This window comes from Accipiter gentilis, chromosome 20, assembly GCF_929443795.1.
Source record: "Accipiter gentilis chromosome 20, bAccGen1.1, whole genome shotgun sequence".
Classification (NCBI taxonomy): Eukaryota; Metazoa; Chordata; class Aves; order Accipitriformes; family Accipitridae; genus Astur; species Astur gentilis.
In genome coordinates, this window is record NC_064899.1 from 16762609 (window position 1) to 16777870 (window position 15262).

Here is a 15262-nt window from a genome sequence, read left to right on the forward strand (position 1 = left end):
CAACCTTCACCATTGCTTCATCTGCTCCAATCTCAACTTTTTAGTAACAATTTTCCTTACATTTTAAGAAATCTAGGAGCATCAAATGAAATTATTTTCTATTACATGAAAAATTAAAGGGGAATGAAAAAGAAAATTGAGTTTTAATTAGAAAACAGTTTACAGATGAATAATTTAAAAAATGGTTAAATTACTTCAGTTTTTCTAATTACGATTATTTCTGTTCTTTCAAATCAGTTATTAATTAAAATATTTATGTAACCATTTCCTTCTAAATTAAGTGCCTTTTCTTCTTTTTCCCAATTAAGTCTGATAATTTCTCATTCTGCTAATAGAAATACAATTTTCATTAAACTCTTTCACCCCACTCCCCTCCAAGAAGGGGGAGGGTGGATGGGGGGTGGGAGGGACAGTAATGAATGCGGTATTCTTCCAAGGCACAATAAACATTTTCACATTGCTACAGGCAAGACAGAAAGGGCTCAAGTGTTAGGATTGTCAAGGTCAGGCATAAGAAAACCTGGGAAGGGTTTGCTATTCCACAGCATTTTAAAACATTTTTTAGCACAGTAAGACTTTTTTTTTTTAAAAAAATCTATTTTAATACATGAAACAAGGCAGTCATCTAGGCCAATTTCCAGCCAGGAGATGTACTGAACTTTGTTAAAAACAAACATGAAACAGAAGTGCTGCAGAGAAATAATTAACAGGAAAGCAGAACATGCAGTTCTCCGGTCAGAAGACAATTGTCTATATTTTCTTCTCCACTACTGCGAATGAAGTAGAGCATCACCTGATGGAAAGCAGCTTTTAGGGGTAGAGGGAACAGAGGAAGGTAGCTCCATGGCATCTTGCTACACTTCCCCCCAAGGCCCTTGTGACTCATGTTTGCAGTTTAAGAAAAGGTAACCTGAAGAAGGAACGAGCCTGGTGTAACTGTTCTTGATAGACTACTGTAACTACTATAGAAATGATAGAAGAAGCTAAATGGGCAATGGTTGACTTTTGAAAAATACACTCAAGTTACATTTTAAGTTCGGAAGCAACCATTTTCTACAGACAAACAATTTTACATTCTATAGCAGTTGCATATAGTAAAGAGTAATAATTCTAGGGACAGCCTGAAAACAGGTGTACAGGAAAATGATGAAAAATGATCAAGTGTCAGACTTTTCCTTTAGCGTTGTTATATACATAAAAAATGTTAACATTACAATTAACTGCTGTTAAAATGAACAGCAGTCATTTCCCCTTATTCCAACAGTTGAGAATATTCTGATATGTAAACACTTCAGTCACTTGACTTTTACAAACTCATAATAATACAGGTTAAAAGCATTCACTTGTAATACAGTTGTCATTTGGCTGTAGCTAGCTTTGCCTCACCCATGTAATGCCATGTACTAAAATATGCCACAGCCTCATAAATACAGATGCAAGCCACAATGAACTAGTACAAATAATTTCTGAACCACAATTTCTTGTTGCGTCTGTCTTACTAGTAATTCCTTTGATTTAATCAGATTCTATAATGCTTCTTCCATTAAGGATCTCAGGCAGACAAAGTATCAATAGGCTCTGAACACACTTCCTTCTCTGAAGCCATACAGTTGTCCTTCCACACATAATTTGTTTAGTTTTAATACTTTTCATTGTTTCTAAGGCACACATCAGCCAATGCATTACTGAAGGCCAAGCCTAACCAGATGACATTACCTCCCAGTACAGTGCTGAGACTCATTGTTCTCAGTGACTCCCTTATTCAGAGCGCCAGTCTCAGCTAGTAAGATTTCAGTCTCTCCATATGATTTTTCCAGATGACTGATTACTCAACACGAAGAATATGTCCAGTTGCATAGGGGATAACAGTCAAGCCTGACTATCTCTAAAGGTTGAAAATCCCTAATGGTTGCAATTGCCTCTTGCTTCGTGTCCTCATTTTCCTCATCCACCTGGACATATACCTGGAGCATGTCAGCACAGATAGGTCTGACTTGCATTTATTGCTAGGAAATTATTATATTATTAGGTGAAAACACCATGTGACAGAAACTTTTTATTTGTGCATGTACTATCACAGGAACAGACAAGATGGTATTTGGTGACTTTCTTCGCCTGGAATGGATTCCTGTAACTTTTGACATACTTTAGGGACTTACATTGTTCCACATTCACGTGTGACTGGCAGATACACCAGTGAGTGGCCCAAATCTTCTCAACGTATTACTCAAGAGTTCTTTACATTTGTTTCTTCTGACATGGTTGATACAGTCATAAGCTGTACTAAGCATTTAACAGAAAACATGACTGCTTCCATTTTTTGTGGGACAATTATATCGGAAGTCTAGAAGAAGATCTGAAAGACTAGACAGAGTCTGCTTCTGTCATTAACAACAGGCTTGCACCTGTCCCGTGTATATATGGGTTGCAATTTAAAGATAATTCAGCAGCTGTTACACAGCCCACCAGAAGTTTATTTAGTTCAAATCCTGGCTTCCAAAACTAACACACATCCTTTATTCCCTTCAGTTTAATAAAAAGAACTGAGAAGACCATCACAAAAGTCAGCATTTGTTCCACTTAAGTTCTTACTGAACTGAGATTGAAGTGCGTATTTAACACTGCTATAACAATGAGAGTGTATGGACATTCAGAAGCTTCGGGGGGAGTTCTTCATGCTTTTTCTACAATACCATTTGTTGGAAATCTCCAGAAATTCTGCGCTTAGAGACTACGACACTGCCTGCTATGCCTTACTGGAACATCCTTACTTTTCCTTCTATATTTCAGATAATACCTGTCTTTTCCTTACACCTTGCTATACATTTCCATTGCAATTCCTCTGTTTAGAACAGCATTGTTTCTGCATTAAAACACAGCACAGGTTATATGCACAAGATTACTTAACAGGCTCTTCAGGGTTGAAACTGTGGCACAGAAAGAACCAGGAAGATCTCAGACACACACTACTGGTGAAGATCCATGCTACACAAGCCACAATCAGTCAGCACAAAGAACAGAAACAAATATAATAGCATATAATAGGATAGGACTACTTTATGTTTTTATACCAAAAGCAGTAAAGATATCATTTGTTCATACCTGTTACAGCCAGAAGGGCACCAAAGATTTTAATCAAAGCTAGAACAAAGGATATGCCAAAATACCCAGTCAGGGAGAAAAGGAATGCATAACCGTAAGTCTGAAGTGGATGCTGCAACAACAACAAAAAAAGCCTGTTAGGAAAATGTAAAACAAACCCTGAGGTATTGCAAAATGACATAAAACTACAGACTTTAATCAACTGCTTGAGAAATAATAAGCTGTTCAACAATGCATTCATGGAAAGATCCTCATTTAATTTTAGTTAAATAATGGAAAAATAATAATGAAATCATAAGATTATAAGTCTGGTCCTGTGATTTTATTTTAGTTTTTAAAATATTACCCTATCTTATACATCAAAGACTGTAGCAACTTGCTTAATATATGAATTATACAAGTTAAATGGTTTACGTGACAAAAATACAACTTTAGAGAAGTGGTGAGATTTTCTAAAGCATACAGAGCAATGTTTTCCAATGAGGTTCTCCATAGAAAAAAGGCAATCTTTACACCTACCTTTGAGCAAAATGTTACTGCAGGGCTTAATCCACTAGTGCATGTTAATCCAAACAAAATATACACGAAACCTATTGAATAGGAATACAAAACCTAGAATAGTTTAAGAGAAAATAATTACCAGATGATACTTTACAAGAGGACAAAATTAAATGCTTTCAAATGCTTGGTCCTATTAATATGTTCAACTTCTCAGAGTTGAATTTGCAGTGTTTGAAGATATTTTTACTAGGATTTCTATAATAGCTGATGTACAGTGAAAAGTAATTGTTAGAGACATTCTTCCTACCCACAACTACATAAAAGTAGTTTTGTAAGCTAGTCAGTTAATAATATCCCAAGGTCAATGCTGACTGTGGTAAATCCTTTAAATTCAGGATTTTGGAGCCCAATTAAAACTTCACACAACTATGTAATTTAATAGTTTGAATAATACGTTAAATGTATTTTGGTTTCTGCTACTTATCCTGCACAATAAAGAGCCATATTACATTAAATGTGCAAAGGGTAGCATGTAATCATCACGAGCTGCCAAAAGTGTCACATAAGTTTCATCTATGTCACTTCAGTTCATGTACATGGCGCACCTGCATTACGGTTGTAAAATACAAGATTTTCAAATATGACCAGTTCTGGCCTAAGTTCAGTACTCAGAACAGACTATACTCAAGCAAACAGGTAAGCTCTTAATTTTGCCTGTACTCTTATTTAATTCATAGCTTCATACAGCAACAAAAGACTCTTCATCCAGCAACAAACAAATCTTCATCCTATTATTTCCCATGTAGAGGCAACCATAGAAGCTGGAACTGCCCATCCATCCATCCTCCCATGCAGTGGGAAGCATTCAGCTGTTTGGCCAACACTTAGTGGCCTTTTCTTGTGAAAAAGGGAGACAGTGAGCTGAACTATTCTACACATTACTAGCTAGAACACTCTGATCTCCTACACTTTAAAAACTCAGTGTCAATTACAGGTCTACTTCTTTTGACACAGGTTTCATGAATAGTTTGTGTTATACTATCCCAATTATTTGCTAAATTATTAACAATTGGTAACAATACAATGAGACAACAGAACACATCACTGCTCTACAATAAAGGACAGTGAATATATATTTCAAGAGCAGAACTGCTTTCAAATTCTTAAAAACCCACCACCTGATCTTCAGAGCTCTTATTTTAGTGTTTATATACACAAAAGTTCATCTCTAGTCCTTCATTTGCCTCTGCATCCAACTTTTCTTCCAAACTACCCAAAGACCTCACTTTGCACAACCAGAAACAAGCACCACATTGCTAGTTCCTTGTTAGGCAGTGTGATCTAAGTCACTTTCTTAGAATCACACACAAAGCAAAATCAGGTATAACCTTCAAGAGCCGTGTTTACTATTTCAGCTGCAAGACATCTTTTTCTGTTTTCATAATTGCTTAATCCAGGGCAAGTTCCAAATTTGGCAACAAAACAGAGATCCTGTGGATGACAGGTTCTTTTATTATTGAATTTTATTTCCAGATCACTGTCCATTAAGCACGATCTCTGATTCAGAAGATGTCTTAAATTTTTACCCACAGGCTCAAGCCTAGAAAAATGATTTCTGAAATTCCGCTTGTATTTCTGCACTGAATTCTCTGAACAAAATCCTGAAGTGTAATCTCTAGGCCTCAAACAAAACCTTTATATCCTTATTCACTACAGTGATTCTCTACAAGTAGTATGAGTATACAATACGAAGACCTACATTTGTTAGGCTAACACAGAATAAAAAGCAAAGTTCTGGAGATAATAGGAGCTTCATAAGTAAGGCAGTTAACAACTGGCAGATGACTGTTGGCAAGACGCAAAGTGGACAAGAGTTACAGATTATACTTTGTTTTGGATTTCAGAGATTACAGCTACAGAAGGCTGCACTGGGTCAGGTGAGGTCCATGTAGCCAAAATCTCTGCCTCCAGCAGCAGTCAACACTGAACACCAAGAAAAAGTACAAAAATAAAAACAAGAATACAGTGACAGTGTTCAGGTATATTCTTCCACATTCTAGAAACTTGCAGCTCAAACTCTTGAGCCAACCTAAATCACTTTCAGCCTTAAAGGAAGCTTCCTTCTAAGTAATTTATTCTCCATTTATGAAGCTATTCTCATAAATGAGAAACTGGATTTTTTAGTTAAATGTCAAATATGCAAATTAAATTTCAATTTTTTTACTTATGGCATATTCAAATAATGTTTGTTATAAGAAAAGATTTTCTTGTATTTACTTGACTTTAGAGAAAAAGATGCCAAATTCAAACATAAGTTTTGTCTAAAAAGAAAAAAAAGTCAGACCATGAATCTGTGTTCCAAATATGTATATAAAAAATAGCAAGCAAGACTTTTTCAAAATTTTGTATTTCACTGAATCAGGAGCACACATATTCACCCATTCTGAAAGTCAGAGTTTTACGGATTTCAAAAGCTTCAAAAAAAACTCCCTCTCAAATGCTAGCACACTCTAGAATTAGAAGCCTAGCAAGTAAGAAAAGCATTGTGCTCCATGTAAACACATGTTCATCTATACCAGAAGAACAGTATATATTTTTCAGGGTTTAAGTGCATGATCATACAGAAAACACCCTATTGATTTCAGGCCTGCAGGGTAGACAAAGATATTGTTACTAGAAATGAGTGTTTCTGTAGCTGCAATGTACATTTGAAGTTGCACACAGAAAGCAGCACCCTTGAAAGGTTAAAAAACAAAAAAACCAGCAAAAGTCCCCAAACAAACAAATAAAGCGCCCCAGGAACAGCACACCAAGAGCTCTTTACATATGCAAAAGAAAAGCTGATTAAGTTTCATGTTTTGTCATTGTATGCCTTGTCTGTGATAGAACATGTTCTTTTAAAATTGCAAATCTGGTATTTACCATTTCTGAATTAGAACCATTGTGCAACTTCATAGCTTTTTCCTGTACATTTCCTATAACTGCATCTGCGCAGAGGGCAAGGGATATTAGGACCACACCTAATATAAGAAAAACAAACAAAAACCTATTCAGAATATTTATCAGCAGAGTAGTGACAAAAAACCCACTCTGTACTTCCCCTGAAAAAAATAAATAATCTCAGGAGTAGAAAAATAATACCCCCCCCCCCCCCGCCCCGTATTCTAAATGTCAGCAAAACTATTTCATTATACCATTATAAAGCAGCGTCCACCCCCACTCCCTCCACCAGTTAACCCCTGAGCACTGTGTGTCTCTAAGCTTGATAGGAACATCTGGACATTGCTATAAAGAAGCCAGCTGTGGTTTTCATAGTAACAAGAGTGAAAGAATGTAAATTGAATTTATTTAGGTATTTTTAATGAAGATAAATAACCAAAGAACGTACTCTTTTGAGTAGTTAATCCTAAATTATTTTTTCCTGACAAATGCAAATAGAAATGTTAGATGTAATGGTAAAACATATGCAAGAGGATTCACAGTGGAAATCTTTCATTACTGAAATACTAGTTTTAAAAAACTACTGTTCAGGTACAAAACCCGTGGTTTTAGGTTACCATATTTGTTCACAACAAAGTCACTACACAGTCAATAATGTAATAAGCTTTCCAACAACAAAAATTAATAACTCTTTATCCATGCCACTCAATTCATTTCCCAACCTCCAAACTTCAATTCTTTTACAACTGTAGCAACTGTTGCATTTAGTGATGCACACAGGTCGAATTACCACTTTTTCTAAGTATACATTACAGAAGGTATTAGTCATCAAAATCATGTTTACTGTGTGCTCTAGTCTTGGTTCCTTAAGATATCGTGTCAGGGAAGAACGAGGAATGGAAGACTAGAAACAAACAGTGTTATGTCTTCTTAATATTATGTTCTTATGTAATAATTAGAGGCCTCAAAAAAGGCATTCTGATAGACCAAATGGAGTATAAGCTCCTGACACAGGGGAAAAAAAAAATCCCAGCACCTAGGAGCTTTCAGAATTGAAAGATTTAACTGTTTTAAGACCAATGAAGTTTAAGGTGGCACCTCCTTGGCAAACTTCTGGATATAAGTGAGCTTCCAAACCAGCATTTTTAGTTTAGGAACCATTTCCTTTCCCAGGCTAGACTTATGCAACTGAAGCAACAGAAAAAGACTCTTCATTATTCTAAGTTATCAGGCATTGGAAATGACATGATAACCTGAAAAATATTAGTTATGCTAAAGACCACAGTATAGATATATTAACTACATGGCTTCAGCTCTGGTCCAAAGGTATAACACCACCTCTAGCTCAGCAATAGTCTTGCTACAGATCACTTCTGTAAAGTTGACTGAGCAGGTCTCCATCTGTGTTCCCTACCATGCTTTTTGCAGCAGTGCTTAATGGCCCAGGCACATCACTGGACAAATGCACGGGTTCAACACTGGACTGAAATGAAAAGGTTGCCTGGAATCTGAAGTGCAAGTGCACAAGGAAAGGAGAAATGTAGGGACAAGACAAGTGCTAATAGTATGTACATACACAGTTTGGAGTAGGAAGAGAATTGTTCCACTCATTGTGATAGTGCTGCACATGAATGAGACCAGTAACATTATGTAGTATGCAAAGCATGAGTAAAAATGATTGGAAGTACTGATCCTAAATTAGTTCCAAAAGAAATTAAACCTGGAGTTCTTGCATCAACAGACTTGACTGAAACACTACATTACTTTGTATTTTACACTATTAATGTGATGCTTGAAGTCATTAAATATTAACACTGCTTATACATTTATAAGCTATTGGATATTTACGTATCCTCAACAATACATTCTCACACTTGCAATCCCCACCACAAAAACGTGTTATGTTAGATGAGTGAGTCATTTGGAGTTTACCTGACCATTAAGACCTCTTTAATACTCCACATTTTAGAAGCCTGCCATACATAAGATTAGAAGGCACAGGTAGCTAACCAAGTAATATCATCTTAACAACAGTGAAGCTAAGGACAAAACACCTCGGTCTACAAAAGACTAAACTGCACTGGTACAACCAGTCTAGGGTGGAAGAATTTGCATGCAATTGATATTTTTACTGTCTTCACTGAAGATAGTTAATTTCCACTTGCACCTGTAATGCCAGAACAGCAGAAGTTCCCATAGCACCAATATTTCATGACTGTCTCCTCCTGCACACGCTTCTCTTCTGGTTTCTCTTTTGGAAGTCCTGTATCTATTATTCACAGTGGTTTAGGATATCTACCACTACCTCTCCAATTTGATAATGCTAGGAGATGCTTTGAGCTCTTGGCACCAACTCCCATCTTGAAAAGTATATCTCGTATATCTCTTCCTTAGCTACAAATATGTACCTGTTCTGGCAGAAGATTGTTTCTGTTTTGTTGGCTGACCTCTTTCATGTGTAAACAAAATCTGTGTAGATTCCTATTTTGGTCAAGCAATACTGAGATTAGATTTCAATAGCAGGAAAAAAGGAAAAAACCCAACCCCAAAACCCCAAAACAGACTTGCAAAATTGTTCATCCAGATAGTATTTTACATCTCTTCATGCTCCATTTTTAGTATTTGCATTTGCATCAGAAAACAAAGACTATGTGTTTTGTTTAACCTCACAGCACAGTTTTGCTCTTGGAACTGTGAAACGTAAATGGCTTTCTTCTTATCAAGTTAGCAGAAGTTCTGTGAAATCATGCTAGACTCATACTAGTTTGCATGGAAACAGTTCTACGTAAAATGTGCATAAATCACTGGAACGAACTCAGGAAGTTATGGGGCAGTACATAAGCAGTAACATAACACTGCAACTTTAGAAAACAGTAATTCTGATTTTTAACATTTAGTTTGCTGCTTATGGTTTTGAAAGTTTTAATATCCTTAAATACTTTATTTCTCTGAAGATCCTCTATGAACATACAAAATTAAATTCTGCCTCTCTGCTTTCAGTTCTTATTCTGTGATTTATATCAAGAAAAGTGTCATTATTCAGAAGAATATACCATTTTGCAAAGTAAGCAAAGTTTTTAATAATTCTTATCACTGGTTTTACACTTTGGCAGCTACATATTTCTGCAATACCAAAAATCAGTACATTTCTTGAAGGAAGGGTCCATCTGTCTCCTAATTAATCCAAGAAATGGAAACACTCCACCTTTCCCACATGAAAAATTTCTTCTGGTTAAATTAAGTGACATGGGAATGAAACAAAACAGGCAAGAGGGAACAGAGAAAAACAGAAAGAACCTTCTTAGAAGGTGAGCAGGAGAATTTTGAATCACCTTCCTAAGGAGAGATACAGACTTTTGAATTCTAGTTCTATATTCTGTTTTCACAGAACCAACTTCCTCCAAATGGTAGTGCTTGAAGCTTCAATATATACAGACTTGAAGTGTTAAAAATAAATGAAACACAGCCCTGTTTATTCTCTGAAGACATTTAAAATATTTTTATCTTGTGTTTTGCAGATCTTTGAGGGCGTCAGGACTTCACTACATTTGCTGCACTTTAGCTTATCCCATACAGTTGAAGAATCAACTTTCCCAATCTTTTCAGAATTAAGTGATAGCACATATTTAAAACCATTCAAATTTTACAAAAGGAATATATTAACATGTGAATGCACTTAGAGCCTATAGTAAAAAATAGCTGTAATGGTTAACATAATCTATACATCAGAAACACTAGCATATCATTACATGCTTACCAACATCATACTGTACTCAAAATGGTGGGTTTTTTTTTCATGTAGCCACCCAGTGATACCACACAAACACATTAAATGCACAGCAGTTTACATAATTCACATATTTTTCTGATTTCTTCCACTGCCAGTAGCACTAAAATTACATTAAAAGGCATGAGAATTAATTTATGATCAAAGCACAAGATATATATAGTTTAGACATCACGAATTGATCAGTACTAACACTAGATGAAATCATACTTTGTGGGGACAAAAAGTCTTTTCCGTAAAATCGAGACTTTATCATTACTTTTAGGAACAAAACTTTTAAATCAGTGCCTTCACTATTAAGAAATAAAGTTTTCACACTGAACGTCTGTCATAACAGTTGTTGTAACTAATCTCAGAATTTCAAAAGAAGAATACATTAAAAGTTGAATATTCAAAAGGTTTTCAAGGTTTGGTATTAATCCAAACACTGGCCAAGTAAATAGCATGGATTTTATGAATAACGAATTCTCCCTTGTCATTTGAGAAAGAAATTCAATGAAGTTTTTAAACCCAAGCAGGTTAAATCTTTTCTTTGATTCTGATTTTACACAGTATAGAAAAGTTAGAATGTGGGCACTCCAACTAAGAATTACAGCAAATCTGAGTGAGACCGTGAATTAATATAAAGTAAATGGTTCTGAAATGGAAAAAGACATAAGATCTTTTAGAAAAGACAACTAAACTTTTGAAGTTTTAAAATCAAACCAAATTTTATCACATTTATTTTAACATATCTACTGGGAAGTTAAGTGTTTCTTGAGAACAAGCATAAGACATTTCAACCTAAAGGGTGGAATTTCCAGAAAATTTAAGAACCTGAAAACTAACAGAATAAAGGCCTCTTCTGCCACAGATATAGTTCTACTAGTGCAAAGCTACAATGAAACCTGCATTTTCCGTACGATACCTGAAGGCACTCCACCAAGAACTCTCAGAATTTCTACAGAACACTTATTGTAGGAAAAACCCAAGCATTTTGTTAAACTATAACATGTAATTTATCTTTACCTGTCAAGTTGAAGTTTGGTGCAACTGTGCTGTCAGCTAAAGTAAACCATATTAATCCAAGACTCATACATAGGGCAGCAGACACATCTGCAATATTATAACGTTTTCCTACAAAAGCAATACAAACAACATGAATGGACTGTTAACACACTCAGAATTTAACATTTATCCTGTTTAGCAGATTAGAAAGCAAAGGAAAAACTGTTCCAATGTCATTCTTTTACTTAAGCAGAAGACTCGATGCTCTGGCCTTTCATGACAGGAATTAATTTCTTCTACAACAGCAGTTACTAACATGGAAGAAGATCTTAACAGATAATATCTAATTCTTGTGGTCAGTTTTCATTTTACTCCTAATGACATAAAGCACATCCTCCCTGACAAAATACATCTCAGCAACTTCAGGACAGCCTAGATGTTTTCTTAAGATTTTTCCCTCATGCAAGACATTTTGGCTGCCTTTATTGATTAGAGAGAAGTCATTCCCAAACACTAACAGATTATTTGCGTACTTTTGGAACCCTACATTGTCTTTTAGTTTGGGAGACACAGGATGTGGAGGGGGGTAGAAAAAATGAAGAGACTAGGGAAATGAAAAGGCAGGAGTTAGTATGTCTTGTTTGAAATAATATACTCATTTCCCAGAAGCTGTACTTTCAATATAAGCTTCCAAGGGAACTTTTTTAAATTGAGAATTTTAACTGAATTTTTAATAATAATAATAAAAATAAATCACAGCTTCTGAGAATACAATACTACTACAACACAACATAAAGTTTCACAAAGCTTTAAAGGAATACCAGTCTCTGCATTAAAATGATACAAAATAACTACTAATAAAAGGTAAATACTGTGCGTGCATTGACATATGTAAACTTGTAACCTCCTCTGAAAGTTCAGCTTTCTATTGCAACTAGAAGACCAGAATTAACTACAAAACCAGAAATATAACATTCTAGATTCTGTTCCATAACACTTGCCCATGCAGAGCTTTAATGACTTAATGAATCCTTGTGTATTGAACTTCTATAATATACTTAAGTCTTCTAAATCCAGAAATACTGAAGTATGTTTCTTCACTTAACTATAGTCTTTCTGTTGTTCTCTGTTGGGAAGTGGCTTGCTGAAAAAGGACATGGGCCTGTGGAAAAGTTGTGCGAGCAGAGTTCTGTGTGAAAGAATGTCAGTTTGAGCAACAAGACTGGGCCTTGGCTGAAAATAGCTGGCTTTACTGATATTGGGAGAAAAACAACAGCTGGTCTCGCTGTTATCAGGAGAAAGACAGGAACGGTGTGACCTTGGCATAACTTCACAAGTAACTTTTGAAGAAGTTCTCATGAGAAAGTTACTGAACACGCGTAGCTGCCAACCACATGTGGGTGTGTTTTAGTAATGAATAAACATTAGCAATGTACCAATCATATTAGGACTAGTAGGCATAATTATCGCAAACTGTATAAATATGAGCTATCCGTGCAAATAAAGTTGAATCACTTCTATCACTCATATTGGGTCGACTTATGTGCATTCCTCTGCTGCTCCAACAGTTCTCCAGACCCCTTTTTATGTTCTTGGAATATGAACTATGACTTTAGGGCTAGTCAAAGATATGTAAAGTCAGATGTATATCTGATTAAACTTTTATTCAAAATTTAGGAATTTTAATTAGGAATTTAGGAAGCAAGCTTTTCAAGCAAGAAGAGTAGGGTATTCTTTGGGAATCATGGCTGGATTTTTTTTGTTTTCCATTTCAAGTTTTCCATTCCACTATTGAAAAGGTTTCATTTATGAACTGATTTGGTTTAGGGAAAAAAGTTATATTACTTAAAAATTAAGAAAGCCTGCACAGAAATGAAGATTTGCAAGTGACCTATACAACTTCCTTTTCCCCACATTTTCTGTTCATCTAATTGTATTTGTACATTTTCTGAGAAGATGCTTCAGAAATTCCCATTCCTTCTCCTATAGGAAAAATGCTACCTGTCCCTGTCTATCCAAGAGCCTCAGCAGAATTTAACAAAGTACAGGATTCCATACACAACTGCCTCCCAATGAAACAACAAAAGAAATTATCTAATAGCAAGACTAACACTTACCTTGTATAAAAACCCCGCCTATCATAACTGGAATCAGCTTACAGCACTTGAAGATGACTTGAGTAGGGTAATTCAGATATCCTAAAGAGGTATTTGACAAACCCATAGTTCCCACTGTTAAAAACGCTATTATCATGTAGGTTTTGCCAGGAATTCTATAAAATATAAACATATGCATCTTGGTATTACAGACTCATCTAGAGGAGATTTAGCTTGGAAAGTTTAGATAAAGGAATATGTTTGTAATACAACTTGGCCATCTTTCTCACTGAATTTCATTCCGAAATAGAAATTTAAAAGCTCACATAAATGACTGATTTCAAATTTCATTTCTTTCAATTACTGCTAATAAACAGTACTCAAATACAAGACAATAAGGACTTCATGGCTCATGAAGTATTCAAGCAGTAATTCTTTAACCTCCTTCTGAGAAGGTGTATTATTTACAGAAGAATCAAGACAAAGGCTTCAGGTTATTTGTCAAAGGAAACACAAAAGAATGGTATACCAAGATATCCTGAATCTTAGACCTGTCATGGTCACTGTGTCAATTTTTTTGGTGAAGTTTTCACATGAACATTTACATATTTTGGAATGAAGAAAGTTGAAAAAAATACCATTGTTTTATAAAAGTCAGCAGAACTAAGAGAAGTGATTCAGATATCATGAATGGAGGAGCTTGTTGAACATTTTCAGATGTATTGTTTGCAATTTCATGAACTTATCACCTGACAGCAGATGACCCAACAGTAATTTTTAGGAATCGCTATGCTCACTTTCTGAAGTGATTTTTTACAATTACTGTTGTGCATATGTTCAGCTATTTTTTACACATAGTCAGAGCCACATTAAGCAACATAAGGAGATATCTTGCTGTAACTCTGTCTTATCTGTAACTCATTATGTGATGTAGGCATACTCTGAGGCATGCAAAAAAATTTAAAATTTAAGAAACAGATTTCTGCACAAAAATCAGAAAATAGATTATTTTTTTTTTTGTCTACAAGAAGATGCTTAGGTTATAGAAAATAAAATGTAAAATATATTTAAGATCTACATTTCCAACATAACTCACTTACAGGGTCATGCTCTGTAAGCATTAGCAACTATTTGGTAATCAAAACCTAAATACTAGTTACAGAACACCCAAAAGGTAACTACGCAATATTATCTGATGCATCTCAAAATGTTAGATAACTTGAAATATAAGCTGTCAGTGCTCACAATAAAAAAAGAATGATTTATCCAATTTACATTATTTGGCTAAAAAAAGAATTCTATCACCTAAAATCAGCATATGCAAAATCAGCCAACGTTGACTACAGGTAAGGAAAACTAGTTATGGTCAACTAAGACATAATGCTTCAAAGCAATTTTAAGATTCATGTACACCATGACAGCCTCTATCCAAGCTTCCAGAGGGCCTCAATATACAGGAAGCCATAGAATGGCCACACTGAGTCAGAGCAAACTATCCCATTATCCACGGGATTCAAGACAGCAACAATCTCCTTGGTCAACCGCAGTGAGAATAATTTTATGGCAGGGTGTTAGGAGTGCTAACTTAAATGAAAAATGCAAAACCCAAGCACATCCTTTGAAGCAAACCTACACAGCCATATGGCAAACAGAGAGCAGACCTCTGACACTCTCCGTGATGCATAGCACGTTAGAGGAACCTCTTGCTGAGGAGGTGCCAAGGTTTGAGAGGGAAAGGTATTCAGTGACAGATGGTTTCAAGTGCTGTGAAGTGCAGTTGACCCTGTTCTAGACATGACAATCCCAAGTAACACATAGATGAGTCAGTCTGTATCAGCTACCTTATGGA

General features: G+C 35.5%; 1 protein-coding gene across 2 annotated transcripts in view; it reads right to left on the reverse strand.

Moving 5' to 3' along the window:
* The window catches only part of SLC35B3 (solute carrier family 35 member B3), a 36738-nt gene that overhangs the window by 14690 nt on the left and 6786 nt on the right, over positions 1–15262 (reverse strand). For both annotated transcript variants that reach the window (XR_007508975.1, XM_049824097.1), the window contains exons 4-8: positions 13435–13589; positions 11339–11446; positions 6526–6623; positions 3622–3714; positions 3103–3214 (exon numbers count right to left, since the gene is read on the reverse strand). Coding sequence is in view for 1 of the 2 variants with exons in the window: in XM_049824097.1 (XP_049680054.1) it covers positions 3103–3214; positions 3622–3714; positions 6526–6623; positions 11339–11446; positions 13435–13589 (566 nt within the window). In the remaining variant the exon portion in view is untranslated. The remainder of the gene's footprint in view (positions 1–3102; positions 3215–3621; positions 3715–6525; positions 6624–11338; positions 11447–13434; positions 13590–15262) is intronic.